This window comes from Molothrus ater, chromosome 6 (genome assembly GCF_012460135.2).
Source record: "Molothrus ater isolate BHLD 08-10-18 breed brown headed cowbird chromosome 6, BPBGC_Mater_1.1, whole genome shotgun sequence".
In the NCBI taxonomy this organism is placed as follows: domain Eukaryota; kingdom Metazoa; phylum Chordata; class Aves; order Passeriformes; family Icteridae; genus Molothrus; species Molothrus ater.
This window is the reverse complement of record NC_050483.2, coordinates 52,837,721-52,852,766: the sequence shown is the minus strand read 5'-3', so window position 1 is coordinate 52,852,766 and position 15,046 is coordinate 52,837,721. Positions and strand designations below refer to the sequence as shown.

The 15,046-nt window shown below is 41.0% G+C and overlaps 2 protein-coding genes across 4 annotated transcripts; one reads left to right on the top strand and one right to left on the bottom strand.

Moving 5' to 3' along the window:
- Nucleotides 1–531: 531 nt before the first annotated feature.
- LOC118687521 (cytochrome c oxidase assembly factor 8) lies at nt 532–8,889 on the bottom strand. Its single transcript, XM_036384541.1, has 5 exons — nt 8,741–8,889; nt 7,712–7,909; nt 6,625–6,688; nt 4,590–4,680; nt 532–2,122 (listed from the first exon to the last, which is right to left on the bottom strand). Exons 1-5 carry the CDS (start codon nt 8,864–8,866, stop codon nt 2,017–2,019), a joined length of 585 nt encoding a protein of 194 aa, XP_036240434.1. The 5' UTR covers nt 8,867–8,889; the 3' UTR covers nt 532–2,016.
- An 87-nt stretch (nt 8,890–8,976) lies between these two features.
- On the top strand, nt 8,977–14,417 carry BAG5 (BAG cochaperone 5). Of its 3 annotated transcripts, none has more exons than XM_036384239.2 (2): nt 8,977–9,055; nt 9,637–14,417. In XM_036384239.2, the coding sequence occupies exon 2, from the start codon at nt 9,666–9,668 to the stop codon at nt 11,016–11,018; it is 1,353 nt and encodes a 450-aa protein (XP_036240132.1). In that variant the 5' UTR covers nt 8,977–9,055; nt 9,637–9,665; the 3' UTR covers nt 11,019–14,417. The 3 variants fall into 3 exon arrangements, with proteins under 3 accessions (XP_036240132.1, XP_036240133.1, XP_036240131.1); XM_036384240.1 differs by having other exon boundaries at nt 9,044–9,063; XM_036384238.1 differs by lacking the exon at nt 8,977–9,055 and adding an exon at nt 9,106–9,257.
- The last annotated feature ends 629 nt before the right edge of the window (nt 14,418–15,046 follow it).

Genomic DNA, 15,046 nt, shown 5'->3' with positions numbered 1-15,046 from the left:
TAAAATTACATGTTCAGAAAACAGTTTTAACTGTGAATTTACAGAAGCACGATCGAAACCTTTCATTTGAATTCCCACAGCTCCCCCATGCCAAATAACACATATCTGCATGATGAAGCACATTAGCTCATCTGACATCGAACAGTTTTTTCCTTGGATTAGTTTGAGTAGTGAATCAATTTCCTGATCTGGTTCAGCAGGCAGACACAAAAATGTCTGTGCTAATGGAAGTGAGCAGCTCAGAAATGAAAATGCTTTTGATTGACCTCTACCCATTTAAAGCATATGTGAAACCACCTTAGGGATGTTCTACACAGGCTGTCAGAACATATGGCCATTAACCACCAGTCCACTAGGGCTCTGGTCTCTCCCTTTCTGGGATATTTTCTTGTATTATCCAATTATTGTTTTACATCAGAACTACCTATTAAAGTGTGCATTCACATTGTGGTCAAATTTACATACTGTAAGATATGATTTACTGTAAAGCCCTGAAGCTGTAAAGCCCTGTATATGATACACCCACTATAGTCAATTTCAAAAATTTATTTTCCTAAACATGGTATTTTGAACATTTTTAATATATACCCTATACAGTAACTGATGCAATGTAACATTCACAGATACTTTCAAAGTGTTGGCTATTATCTCAGCAAACACCATTAATCAGTATTTTCATTTACTAATATGTAAAATCACAATTCAATGGCCACTTTAGCCTGATAATATCATAGTTGCATGAAACACTGTGATCTGCTACTGTATTAGTAATTTATTTAACTTATTTCATTTTGCAGAAAATTATTATAGCTGATGTGGACAAAGCTCTTTTTGCTCCAGTTGAAAAAAGTCTGTGAACAAACCATGTCATGTTTGGATATGAAAAATAGGTCAATGGCTACTGAGATGATGCTTCCAAAAGCAGAACCTTCCCTACAGCACAGCTTTAGGAAAACACTTCATCTGACAGCATACATTCTTTTTAACAGAATCCTCTTAGTAGGTACTGGATAAAAAAAAAAAGTAATTTAACTGTAGAAATGGACAGAGAGAAGATAGTGAGGATTGAGACTTCTTTTAATTTAAAAATGGCACAATATTTTAGGACTTCACTCAAGCCAAACTTCTTCCAATTGCTGTTACTTACCTGGAGGCCAAAAAAACAACCCTCAGACAAGTTATTTTCAGTGCTTTGGTGAAGCTGGTGAGAATAGCACACTTTTGGGGAAGAAATGAACCAGGAGAAAGCAGTGCATGCTTGTAGTAATGTCATTCTTCATTCAGGAGTTACCAGTTTTGTCTTCTACCAAGATTAAATGATGGGTAGCACATTTGTTAAATTGCTCAGCAACTAAAACATTTACCAATCATGGATCAGAGGAGCTCTTGTCCAAGGGAGGCACATTTCTCTTAATTAAAAAAAAGAAAATCTAAGAAGATCCTATTGCAGAGCACTTTATATGAAATCCTACCTTAAATCTTTATCAAAAATAGCAGATAATCACACTGAAGAGAGGATTATTCTAAACTGATTGTATATATACTCTCAATTCAAACTTGTTCCTTCACCCATATTGTATTACTTATGGATAGCTACTGCCCCAGACAGGCAACTGCTGCAAAATGAGGAATTTTTGTCTTTATATAACAATACAGTTAGTGGAGACATCATTCTGAGACCAGACTTCAGGTGCAGCACACAATCTCATATTATTTAGCAGCCATAAGTCTATAGTAAAAACAGGACACTCATTACCCATTCCATCTGACATGAACAAGGAACAGCTTTTGAAAGTTTTCTTCCTTGTGTTTCGGTGGAGAAATATTTTAGATATTCTTGGAATAAAGGGTAAAGGAAATCTACATACTGATTATAAATTAAGACCAGTGTTGACTTTTATTTACATAGTTTAACAAACAAATTCAAGTAACTATTGCATCAATCATTCAAATTTTGAACATTACTATAAACCACAAATTTATAGCATAAGTGTTGCATTCTTCATGGAGCTGTGATTACTGTTCTACATTTTTCTTTCTCCGACGAAGCCACCTCAGAGCTCTCACCAGTGCAACTTGTCCCATGAGGAATGTGATCCTAAAGTTTTGTTTATACCAATCTCTAGGATTCCAAAGCCAAGAAAATAATCAGCACACAGAACAAGAACAGGAAAAAGATACACAATTATATTAAAATATCCTTTGGCACTGCTAAATTGTGTTCTTTGTGGGAACCCCCTTTTCCTGCCTAATAAGAGTTAAATAACCTATGAAAAAGTCTGTGTATATCCACATTCAGGAACAGATTTGAAATCAGGTGAGATAAAATAGTTAAAACTGTCTCATGTTTCAGAAGTAAAGCAGATCACCAAGCTATCTGGACTACCTGCCAGTGCTGTGCTTCAGGTAAAATTTGTTTGTGTGTGGATAAAGATGCCTGTGTTAAAAAGGGCAGAGTTGGTCTCATACAAGGATGGCAAAAAATAAAATCAAATCACACTTCAAAGGCTAATTGTATAACTCAGTATACAGTATCTTTTAAAGATAATGCCTTTAATATTGTCAGTTAGTCTTTATATCTTTAAATAATTTAATTTTTATTAATCATGCACGGCGTCTGGAACAAATTAAAATTATTCACAGTATAGTCTGCATCAGCCCTTTTTAACCTCTGCAAACTAGCTTCAAGTTCTCTGCCCTGTTACAAATTAAAATAATACCAAATTTTTTTTCTAGTTTCTAACAAGGATCTCACTTCCATGTTGTAAAATGCTCACAAGAAGCAATAGGATACATAGAATTCTGTAACTAGAACACTAGGATTTAGGTCTTCTCCTGAGATGTCTGGGGCAAACCTTGCATGCACAGCTCTAACATAAGCCTGAGATACCAACCCCTCAGTGAGGGCAGCAGCCAAATTCACACTGACAGGCAGCACTGAGCTACCCCTTCAATTGTCATGTTAAATAAAAGTATCATGCTAGCATTGCAACTGTTTCTTTTCCCCTTTCACCTTTAATTTACTACATCCTTCTTGAATTTTTTTCCAAAACTAAACCCTATTTCCAGTCTAAGTACCCTGAACTAGATATTCAAGGCATCTATGCACAGTCATTGCTTCAATTTTAACTACATTTTAGAAGTTGCAACACTTCAGCTGCCAGTTTTCAGGCCAGCTGGCAATACTGCAAAAGAACATACAGCTAAATGCATAAACAGATTTTTATAAATATGACCCCTCAAAATCAGACTGCCTGTAAAAAGCTCTGCTGTTTTCAGTGCTGTGCAGTTCCACTTTGAAACTACAACAATGCAGCCAACACAACCTGATTTTCCAAGTCAGCAGCAAGGAAGGTCATGTTTAAGCACAAAGCCTGAATTTTCTTCCCCTGAAGATGGGACACTATCCTAAGGTCACTGCAACAATGGCAACTGGTAACCAGTTCTAAGATTAACTATTTGCATTCCCACTTATCAATTATAGGCAATGTATTGACAATCCTTTCACTAAAAACAATTTCTTACTTTGCATCTTTTCGTGCTGTTGCTTTGGATTATGATGAGGTTCCCCCTGCCCCTCCATGGGCAAGATAAGATGTGTAGATTTAAATATCTGTTAGTTAAATTGTTCTTACAGGATTTTAGAATGTTTTATGGTTTATGCACAATATACAAGGAAACTCAAGCCACCATTGGTTACAGACCAGCTGCAGTGATGGCAGAACTCTCACTGGCATCACACCATGAGGAACCCGGACACACCTGACACCTTTGAGCCCAATAATCTCCCAATCCACTACAGAGAGGAAACTGCAGTTCTGCTTTCACATTCAGTGATCAGCATTCCTGGATTAAGGGCTGTCTTCCTTCACCTTCCCATTCCTCCCTCACTTCTAGCCCTTTCTCAAGTGTGCACAGCTACTTGCAGGGCTATGTGAGTTTGCAAGTCATTTTTCACCCCTTTCAGATCCCCAGTCCAGTTTATCAAGTTGTTGTACACACAGTAACACTGAAACAAGGCAGGAGATGCTCTGAAGAGTTGGATGTGAGTTCACCAAGCTGTAGCTGAGATTCTACCCAGGTCAGGTGATCAATTTATGCCTTGTCAAACTAAAAGCTGATCACTTTTTTACTAGACACTTGCAAAATAATAGACCCAGGATTATTAAATATTACTCCCATTAAATGATTTTCCTTTGATATAAATCATTTACTTGTCCTTATTTAACAGTCAGCTAGAATCTGTTATCCAGAACTTTCAAGTGGTCTATTTGCATATTTATCAGTTTCAATTAGCAGCATGAAAAGACCTATGCCCTAAGATAATAAAATGTGCCTGATCTTGTCTCTTGAAATCTCAGACTTGAGCTTATCTTTCCATTAAAACAACAATAAGCAGCAGCAGAACTCAAATGATAATGCAGATTCGCCAAATGCTAATAATAGCATCAAAAATATAATTTTCCAAAATTACAAGGGTTTGTGCTGTTTTACCAATTACAGAAAAAATGTTCAAATTTTAAGCTTGATCTTATACCTTTCACTTAAACTGTAATGTATAATGGTCAACATAAATACCTGCTACATACCTGTTGTACTGCAAATGCTTTTTAAAATTTTTACTTAGAAAGTCCTTGTAAAAGTCAGCCATTTCCTCTGCATTCAGCGTTGCTTTTTGACCTGAAAATAGGTTTTGGTGTAACAAAGTCAAGGCAATTCTTTGGATCAAAACACTGGGTTCAGATGCTAGGTCTAACTCCTTGCTCCTACAAGCTTTCTGTGTAAACCTGAACAAGTTAATGTCTTTAACTTTCAACCTTTTAAGACTTATCTAGAGAGCACAGCAGATGAAAAATACTGATCATCTTGAAGCTGGCATAGTTCTTAACCCCCTATTTCTTGTGCCAGTAATAGTTTATCAGCTCTTAGACTGTTAGGGAAGCAGTGAACCCCTATGAAAATGTGCATAGATCTAGGACTATCTTCCTTTGAATAAAATAATTTCTCACAGGGCTAAAGCCTAAAGAGTACCAATAAGAGCATTTAGTAACTTAATTTCCCCCCCTAAAGCAAGTCCATAAATATCAAAAGAACACTATCCACAACTGGCATGGTATTTTCAGATGTAATTCTTTTTCTATTACTGTTAATAAATTCCAAGTAACTTCAGGCAAAAAGTTTATGTTCTGAGATATGAGACTCCCAAACAATCTAGTAGGCAATTATTTTGAGAACAAAAGATTATTTTGAATATGTCACTCATAACCAGAATATAAAAGGTCCAGGAAGACCTGTGGCTATAGCACAAGATGTCTAATCCTGAGAACCAGCAAATATTCTCAACTCTACCAGACAATTCCTACACAACCCTTCTGGCACAAAATGTCCCTAAAATGACAGTCAAATTTCAATGCCCCAGGGAACATGGATAGGATGATGGAAATGGAATTGCAATATTCAACTTGCTACGCTTCCAAAATGCATTTTAAGGCTTTTGAGATTGACCACAGAAATGTAAATTATTGATTGGTTCTATTTGTCATTATTAAAAAAACTAATATACCACAATGTATTAACATACTATAGGATAAATTAACTATAAAACCATTTGAAAACTGTTAATACTTATAGTTAATTTGTTTCTTCATACTGGTATCAGCAAAACTGATTCATTACATAGGAAAGTAAGTTTTGTTCCAACTGTTTGTGTATATTTTTATTTTTACAAACATTCACAGCTGTATTATAGAATAGCTGACCAAAGGCATGCAGTTGATATAGATTTATTTTTAATGGAAGTATGTGGTCACTCTCTTTTACTTCTAGAGTATAAAAGCAAAACAAAAAACCCAACAAAACAGCAATATAAAAGAAGTGGTTTTGAAACAACATAGATCTTAATTAAAATTACTTCTCAAGCACACACTGATCACCAGAATACAAACAGAAAAGAAAAATAATGGTCTGTGACATACAGAACGTCAGAGCAGATGCTTCACTGAACTCAAACAGATCATTATTCTGTGAACAAAGTGTTCAACCTCATACTACAATGCCCAATTCACTATTATCACGAAGGCATTTTGTTTTCATTTTCACACAATGAATTAGAGGGACAACTATTTTACAGTAACTATGCCCAGGCAGAGACAGGCAGATAGCAGCTGCCTTACTCTCCCTCAAGGAAAAATATTGCTTTCATTGGACACAGCATGGACCTGAAGCCAAAGACTGGGAATTTATCTGCCCAACCATAACATGCACTTGAGGCAAATGCTCTGTATGTTTATCTCAGCCAGCTCACTGGCTTAGGAGGTGTGAAAGTAAAAAGTCCCTTCCTCCTCAGGCTACACAATTATTATATTACTGGGCTAGGATTTCAGCACATTCCCTCTGGCTGCAGGGAAGGAATTAGGGGGAGAACAGTGCAACAGATGACCTGACCCCCATATGCACGTCTCTGAAAAGCTCCTTGTCTCTTTTATAATCACACTCCTGAAAACAGTTCTAAATCCTACCCCTAAGATTTACTTTTGACAGAACACAAAGAGCATAAACTAACAATATTCAAAGTTAAGCAGAATTGAGAATGCATCCTAAACTATTAACAAAGATCTCACTAACCTGATTCATCTCTCATTTCCAGACCCTTGGCTTTCAGTCTTGAATAAATAAATTCTTCTTTTTCCTAAAACATGTTTTTCCACATTAGAATGGGATGTAGTCAGTCCTTGAAGTTAACCATTGGTTTTAATTACATAGCAATGTGGCGTTCAACATCCTTTGAAAGAACTAGCAATACTTGTTATACTTGCAAGTGTCAACTAAACATTTTTCTTAGTCTAGTGAGTTAAACTGGTCATTTAGATCCTGCTACCTGCATGCATCAATTAATTCATGCAAGTGTCCTACTGATACTCATAAAACTGATTTATGGAGTAAAGCTACAGCCAAACTTCAGTGTTGTTTGACAGAAGTCAAAGTTTCAGTTTATAAAGCAAACTATGGAAATGTGCTGTACTGTATAACCGAGATTTTGAGCATAGAGAAAAACATGCAGCCTAAAAATTAAAATTATTTAGATGGAAGCACATAATCATTTGTGTGTGGGTTTTACAGACTTAAAAACAGTTCTGTGGAATTAAAAAAAAAAAAACAAGCTTCATTTTTTCTGGGATCATTGCAAGTTTTGAGAGGATATGATGTTCAGCATCATAAACAATGGTGAATTACTGAACTGTTACTGTTCTTCCAAAAATGCCACATTGGCTGGGAGATGCTAAAATCAGGAAAGACAGACTCACTTTAGCCTTGCTGGGATACGCTGCCCAGTGAAATGGGACACGTCATTTACCATCATTTAGTAATTTTGGTAATTACACCAAATTTCTTTTCTCTCACTTATGACAAGAGAAAAACCAGCCATGAAATAATTTTCAACAGCTGCTCTAGCCACAGCCAGGTCCAGCATGTAGAACAGCTGCAACTTTATACTTTCAGTGCAAGACAGGAAAAAGGCAAATACTCTATGCCACTAGGCAGCAACACGTGGGATGCTTAGTTTTGTGCATCATCTAAATAAACGAACGACAAAACCATCATTTCCCCCGTGACCCTGAGCGCATTAACAGCGGGCAGAAGCGAGTCCCCGGGTTTCGGGCAGCCAGGGGAGCAGCAGCAGCGGGTGCGGGTGCGGGCCCGGCTCGCTCACCTGGCGGAAGGCGCGGTTGTGCCGTGCCCAGAAGCGCTGGTTGCTGGCCTGCGCCTCCTGGCGCGCCTCCCGCAGCCGCCGCTCCAGCGCCGACTCCTCGGGGGGCACGTAGAAGATGACGGGGCGCAGGTTGGAGAGCTTGTCCGGGGGCCCGATCCAGTCACTGTGAGAGTGCGCGGGGGGACGGAAACCCAGGCCCTGCGGAGCACAGACACAACGCGTTACCAGCACCTCTGCCGAGCTTCTGAAGGACCTCGCAATTTGGAATAAATTCCCAAACGCCAAGTTCAGAAATAAAGCACATTTATTTACTGTGACCAGTTTTTTTAAATTTTTTTTTAAATTTTATTTTTCTACCACTAATACTCAGTTAAAATATTTCACGGAGAGAACCAGCAAGTACCCCAGTTTTTTGCGGGGCTGATCTCTGCCCTCTGGCGACCAGTGACAGCACCCGAGGGAACAGCGTGAAGCTGTGGCAGGGGAAGTTTAGGCTGGATATTAAAGGCTCTTCACCCTGAGGGCTGAGGGTCACTGAAACAGACTCCCCAAGGATGGGGTCAAGGCCCCAAGCTTGACAAGCTCACGGAGCTTTTGGATAACTCTCTCAGTAGTGCGATCTTAGGGCTGTTCTGTGCAGGGCCACGAATCGGATCTCGGTGATCCTTGTATGGGCCTAGAAATTCATATTTTATAATTCTGCGATTCTAAGTTTTCCTCAGCCCGGCGTTCTTCCTGCATCCCTGAGCCCACACACAGGCGTGCGCCTGCCCCAGCCGAGTTCGGAACACCTGGGGTTAGCCCACAGCCCAGACCTCAGCGCCCCTCCAACACCCAACACCGGGGGCCTCGGCAAACACATAAAAACCAGAGGCCGCGGGGATCGCGGCTTGCTGCCGGCTGCCCCCGCCCCGCCGGCGTTACTGGGAGCCAGCCAGAGCGCTCCCCGCTCAGGGCTCCGTGGGGGCGGCGGCCCCCGAGGCTTCCCCCACGGCCCCCGCAGGAGCCGCCGCCCCCCGCCGGGTTTACCACGCTGTCCGGCCGCTCCCCGCGCTCAGCCGCGCGGCCGCTGCCGGAGGAGGCGGAGGAGGAAGCGGAGGCGAGGGGGTGGCGGCGGTAACAGCCACCGGCCCGCAGCACCCGGGCGGCCGCCATGGCCCGGCGCTTTACGGCGCTGCCGCGCGGGGGCTGCGGGCGGGGCGGGGCCAGGTCGGGGCCGGGCCCGGGCCCGCCTCGGCCTCCGCCTCCCTGTGCGCGGCCGGGCCGGGCGGGGCTCGGGCGGTTCGCGGCGCTCGGCCCGTGGCGCAGCGCCGGGCCGGGCAGCGGGTCCTCGCTGGGCGGCGGGTGAGTGAGTGAGTGAGTGAGTGACTGCGGCGGGTCGCGCGCGCCGCGCGGGTTCGCTGCGGGGCCGGTGGGGACGAGCCTCCCGCAGGTGCCTCGGCGGCGGCCCGGTTTCATTTCCTCTTCCCGCTGCGCCGGGCCCCACCGCGGGGGAGGCGGGAGGTTGCGACCATGGCGGGGGCGACGAGTTCAAAGAGGCAGCAAGGTATGTGCGGGGACGGAGCGCTGCCCCGCGGCTGTGGCGCCCGAGGGCGGTCGGGTTCGGCCGCTGTTCTCCCCTCGCTCCGGGTTTTCCCCTGGGCTGCGGGTGCCCTGGTTGTTCTGCGGCGGCTTCGGCCGCAGAGCAGGTGGGGAAGGCTGGGGGTGAGCAGCCTGGAGCTGGGCGTGTGGCAACTAAAGCGTCGCCCCTGCGGCCCGACCGGGAGAAAGGTGTAAAAAAATTAAAAGGTTATGAAATATCAGCTGAGCGGTTTATTCGTATTGGTGAAGGTACTTAACATAGCTGTAACGCTGAAGTGCTTCAGAACGGAGAAGTTGCAATGTGTGCTCGTGTAGCACTTAAGCAAGTCTTGTTTTCCTTGTAGTTCGTCAGAAGCTGGACTGGGGAAGAGGAATGGATATGGGTAACCAACACCCATCCGTAAAACGGTTACATGAAATACAGAAGGAAGTAAAAGAGATCGAACAGCAAGTGGCTGTCTTCAGCGGTCTGTCTACCGACCGAGATTACAAGGAATTGGAAAGAAACCTTACGAAACAGCTTTTCGAGATCGATTCTGTAGACACCGAAGGGAAGGGGGATATTCAGCAAGCCAGAAAGCGAGCTGCCCAAGAAACTGAGAGGCTGCTGAAGGAACTGGAACAAAATGCAAACCATCCGCGCAGACTGGAAATAGAGGCTTTATTCAAAGAGGCACAGGCTCTTGTGGAACGCGAGATCACACCTTTTTACGAAGGAGGAAACGGTATAAGTGATGAATTTGAAGAAGGAATTCAGGACATTGTGCTGAGGCTTACCCAGGTGAAAACTGGAGGGAAAATTTCTCTACGCAAAGCAAGATACCGCACTCTGACAAAGATATGTACTGTTCAGGAGATTATAGAGAATGCTGTAAAGAAACAGCTGTCCCTGCCACTCTCTAATGATGTTCATCCTTCTGTCTCCAAAATTAACTCTGTAATGTGTGAGGTGAACAAAGCCAGAGGAACTCTCATTGCACTTCTAATGGGAGTGAGTAGTAATGATACCTGCAGGCATCTGTCCTGTGTGCTCACAGGCCTCATTGCTGATTTGGATGCTTTAGATGTCTGTGGTCGCACGGAAATAAGAAACTACAGAAAGGAAGTAGTAGAAGAGATCAATAAATTGCAGAAATACCTGGACTTGGATGAAGAAGCAAATTCTACTCATGCTTATGATTTGGCAAAAAATCAGTCCATTCTAAAAATAGAAGAGATCCGTAAGAAGATGAAGGAAGTTCACTCCTTACTTCTCAAAACAGAGAATGCCTCTGATTTGTATCTGGGATCCAAAGCAGAGTTGCAGGGACTAATTGCCCACCTAGATGAAGTGAGTCCAGGAAAAAACCCCTGTATTAGAGAGGCCAGGAGAAGAGCAGTAATTGAAGTTCAGACTCTTATAACATATATTGATTTGAATGAAGCTCTGGAAAAAAGGCAGAAGTATCCAGAGCAAACTGCTGTTGAACATCAGTGTCATAAAGCAGTTTGGACTGTACTTGGAAACTTGTCTCAGATTCAGAAAGAGGTGATTTCGTTTGATGGAAACAGAACAGATAAAAATTACATGAGACTGGAAGAACTTCTTACAAAACAACTTCTAGCCCTGGATGCTGTTGATCCGCAAGGTGACGAGCGGTGTAAGGCTGCCAGGAAGCAGGCAGTAAAGCTTGCACAGAATATTCTTTACTATCTGGACATGAAAACAGATGAATGGGAATACTGAAACAGCCATGGCCTGACACAGAAGAACATTTTCCCCTTTGGCACCTTAGGAAGATCATTGGCAGCACATAATAAAGTATTCTGTGCCTGCTGAAATCATGGAAATTGCATAAGCAGTTGACTTGGCTATATGTCTGCTAACCCACGCAGTCACCCACTTGCCATGGCAACTGTCAGTACACCATCAGCAATTCTGGTCACTGATATAAGCAAAGAAGTGCAATTCTCTGAAGGAATAGCTTAATACTTGATCAAATAGCTTCTTCTATTTTTTTTTCTCTTTTTCTTTCTTGTTTTTATTTCAATAGCTTTGTGCAATGTTCAGTGAATGCAGGTTTTTCAAATCACAGAAACTTCCTTATGGTACAATACTGGCAAAACTATTTAAGGAGACTGAACATGAAAATTAGTATTCAGGCATGAGGCTCCATCCAGCAACTTCACAGCAGTCTGGATGTCCTGTTAATGTGCTGTCATGACATAAAGTACTAGGGGCAAAAAGCCTGCTGGCTTTTGGATTGTACTTGATTTATTCCATCCATCATAGCATCTAGATATCTCAGTTAATGGAGCTATAATGCCAGCTGCAAATTAGCATTTACATAGGCAAAGCCAATTATGTCAATTTTTGTAATACCCGAGCCCTTTGATTTGCAAAACCAGGTCTTTTGTTGGTGGAAATTCTTTCAAGTTATTGCTTTAAGGTACTGAGATTTGGAGAGGAAAATCTGTACATTTATACCAAACAGATAAAGGGGATTTTGAGGATTTCAAACTGCCATCCATAAACCCTTGAAAACTGCACTGAACTTTCTTTAGTGGCTGCTTAGGTGTCTTTTTAAACTCTGCTGTTGCGTCTGGTTTTCACATTTGGCGAAAACATAAACAGACTTCACTTTGAAGTGAAATGTGCAGTTTTGGAATTATTTTTGTAAAATTAGGTAGCCAGCTGTAAAGATGTCCCTAATGATGTAAGTATGTGCTACATGGTCAGGTGTGGCTTCGAGCATGTCTTGGAAGGACTTGTGGCAAATGTCTCTCTCTGCAACTCACTCACTTCTTTCAGAAGCTTCATAAATAAGCTTGCTTGTACTGTTGTATGCACCTACCTTTTTATTTGTGGCTGCTAGTGCCAATCACATTTCTACTATAGCATGTTTTTTGGCATTTTTTGAAAGCATGGCATTAAAATTATTTGAGTATATACAGATATATATAAAGACTATAGATATATATATAAAGGTATATTCAATTGTGGATAATTTGCACTCAGCTCTTTCAGGATGAACTAAGGAATTAATATTCTATAGATGATGATTTGCATCACTTTAAGGAGTAAAAACCGTTTCAGATGTTACAATAAATATTTTTAAGATCTATTTTTGACTGATTAGAGAAGACAGTACTGTCTGTGAGAGACAAGTGCCTTTATGACACTGCTATCTTGCACCGTCATATGTAGATATAGGAACTCTTTACTGGCAGCTTGATACATTTGTAATCTTTACAAACTGGATTTTTCAGGTATATATCTAATTCTACTGTAGTATATGTCAAGCTAACACAAGTACAATAGGTGACAGTTGCCCTATAGAGCCCTGAGAATGAGTATCAAATTTGGGAAATACATATTCTGCTTAAAAACTAAAGCATTGCTGTGGAGGTGGGGGAATTTGGGCAGGTCTTCTGTGCCTATTGCTACAAGAATAATATGTTTGTTCATAACATACTATGAGATGTTGATTGAAGGCTGCATACCTTCAGAGTGTGAATAGATTTTGTTTGTGATTGTGCAGGTGATTGCTTTGCAAATCTACTTGCCAAAACCGACATAATTGAGTACAGTGCCTAAGGCACGATTTGGCAATGACAGAATGTTTGTGGAGGATTCTTCCTGCTCCTTCAGAGACACAACCCCATGGAATTTAACTCTCCTTCACTAAAAAAAAAAAAAATCCCTAATTAAAATTCCAATCTCTGTTTGAATATTATGTGGCTAACACAGACTATTAATAATGTTATATACCTGAATTATTTTACTCATTTCAAGCTCTCTTCATGTTTGAATTGCAACTTGTGATTTGCACTTACGTTTTTAGGAAAGATAAGGATTTGATATTGTAATGATGTTAATAATTTTTCTTTAGCATTACTGTCGGGTCTGCAGTGGTTACTTGTAGTTTGTTTGAACAATTTAGTGTCTGTGTTCTCTGGCAGATATGTGTAGTTTTATAAGCGTTTGAGCCTCTTATGTAAAAATGAGTAAGTATAGTTATCAGATCTGTCCTATTTTAAATGTGTCTTTTAGTTTTCCTGGATGGATTGTTATGCCTGCATCTCTAAGAATGCAAATGTGTAATGATAGTGTAATTTGGCTGACTGAGTAGAGTTCAGTAGCAAGATATGTGGATTAAGCTTTTTTTCCTTTGTTCTGTACTCTGATAAATTGACTATTTAAATTTTGTGGTATAATCCTCATCTGGAATGGGTTTAATTCACAGTTTTTGCATGAATGAAAGTAATAAAATATATGTGCTTAACAAGAAAAAAGAGGCAAAACAAAAAAAAAACCCAAAAAACCAAAAAAAGAAATGCACAGGTTTCTCAAAAATTTGCTTTTATGCTGAAGAATGTAATTTCTCTGTTTTTCATATCCAAAGATTGAGGGAGACACAACTTTTCTTTCCAATACAGCAGGCTAAACTAATCATCAAAATGTAAATGGACCAAATGGCTAAAGCCTGCATTTTAGTACTATACTAAAATAGAATAACTTTTCTGTGTGCTGCGTTATGTACCTTAGAGCAAAATAATCGAGTGGATATTCTGGGGGAGAGCTAATCCTGCATCATGATTCCTATTTGTTAACCAAATTTCTTTTTGAACTAGTTTTCTTTAGTTACTTCAGTATTTATTTTTTGTTGTTTGCCACTCAGAGTGGTTTTTCTGTGATTTTTTCTGGATTTCTATATCACAGAAATCCAAATCTTTGGAGAAGATTTTTGTTAAGTACAATTCTTACCTTTTAAACTTAACAGAAGTCAGTGTCTGTGCTCCTAATGGTGTACCTGTCTTCAGTTATTGCTGTGCAGGAGTTGACATTTGTGTTCACAGATCCAAGATTAAATATTGCAGTGTTAAATTCTTGATTATTAATACAAATACATTACTGCTTTTACTAGATATTCATTTGAATGTTACGCCCTGATGCCTTTCTCTATTTATTTTTGAATGTGAGTTATCAGAATGTAAATTATTTTTGTCTTAGAGCAAGTGTTTTTATTAAACATACAGACAGAAAGCTCTTTTTTTCCCCCCTCCTTCTTGAAAAGTTTGCTTTTTCACTGCTGTATTGATTAAAATAAAGTTCTTTGTGTGGATACCACTCCTACTTGCTAAATCTGGTGCCTGTTGGTTTTCTCTGCATTCCTCAGCAGCAGCTTTGCAAGCCTGCAGGGTTGCACTTGGCTGATGGCTGCAGCAGTGCTGGTGGCAGTGTGCAGCTCTTGCCACTTTGCCTTTGGAGGATGCTGCCTGAGCAGATGAGCTGCGAAACTGATGGAGGGATTCTCTTTGTGCAAAGTCAGCGTGGATGGATCCCAGAGCCTTTAGCAGGAGCTCAGCTGGGCTGGTTTTAGGCTGTGCACATGAGGCAGGTTCCCTGTGTTCCCTGTGTTCTGCTGGTTCCCTGTGTTTTTTGGAGGTGCACTGAGCCACGTTACCAGCTCGCTGCTGATGGAAATTGAGAATTCCCTCTCTGCCCAGAAAGCTGCCGGCTTTGTGCAGTTTCTGCTGCTTGGCCAACTTCAGTGAGTGATTGAATTCAATAAAATGGGAGAAAACAAATAACAAAAATGGAGGAGGGGGTTTAATGAACCAAACTGGCTTTCAGAAATGCATGTGGGCCAGAGCTGCTGCGAAATGAAGGGGTGGGTGGTGTAGCCATGGGCTAGGGAGCAAATGGTAACAATTCTGGTAGCAGCAAGTCATTAGATCAACTTGCAAAGTTAAATAACTGAAGGAGGAAGA

Excerpts from the sequence above, each read along its gene's own strand:
- LOC118687521 (XM_036384541.1), bottom strand. The coding sequence starts at position 8,866 with ATGGCGGCCGCCCGGGTGCTGCGGGCCGGTGGCTGTTACCGCCGCCAC. Across the intron at positions 7,910-8,740 it reads GGGAGCGGCCGGACAGCGTG|GGCCTGGGTTTCCGTCCCCC; the intron begins GTAAACCCGGCG and ends TGTGCTCCGCAG. Across the intron at positions 4,681-6,624 it reads GGAAATGAGAGATGAATCAG|GTCAAAAAGCAACGCTGAAT; the intron begins GTTAGTGAGATC and ends ACCTATTTTCAG.
- BAG5 (XM_036384238.1), top strand. The coding sequence starts at position 9,224 with ATGGCGGGGGCGACGAGTTCAAAGAGGCAGCAAG. Across the intron at positions 9,258-9,636 it reads GAGTTCAAAGAGGCAGCAAG|TTCGTCAGAAGCTGGACTGG; the intron begins GTATGTGCGGGG and ends TTTTCCTTGTAG.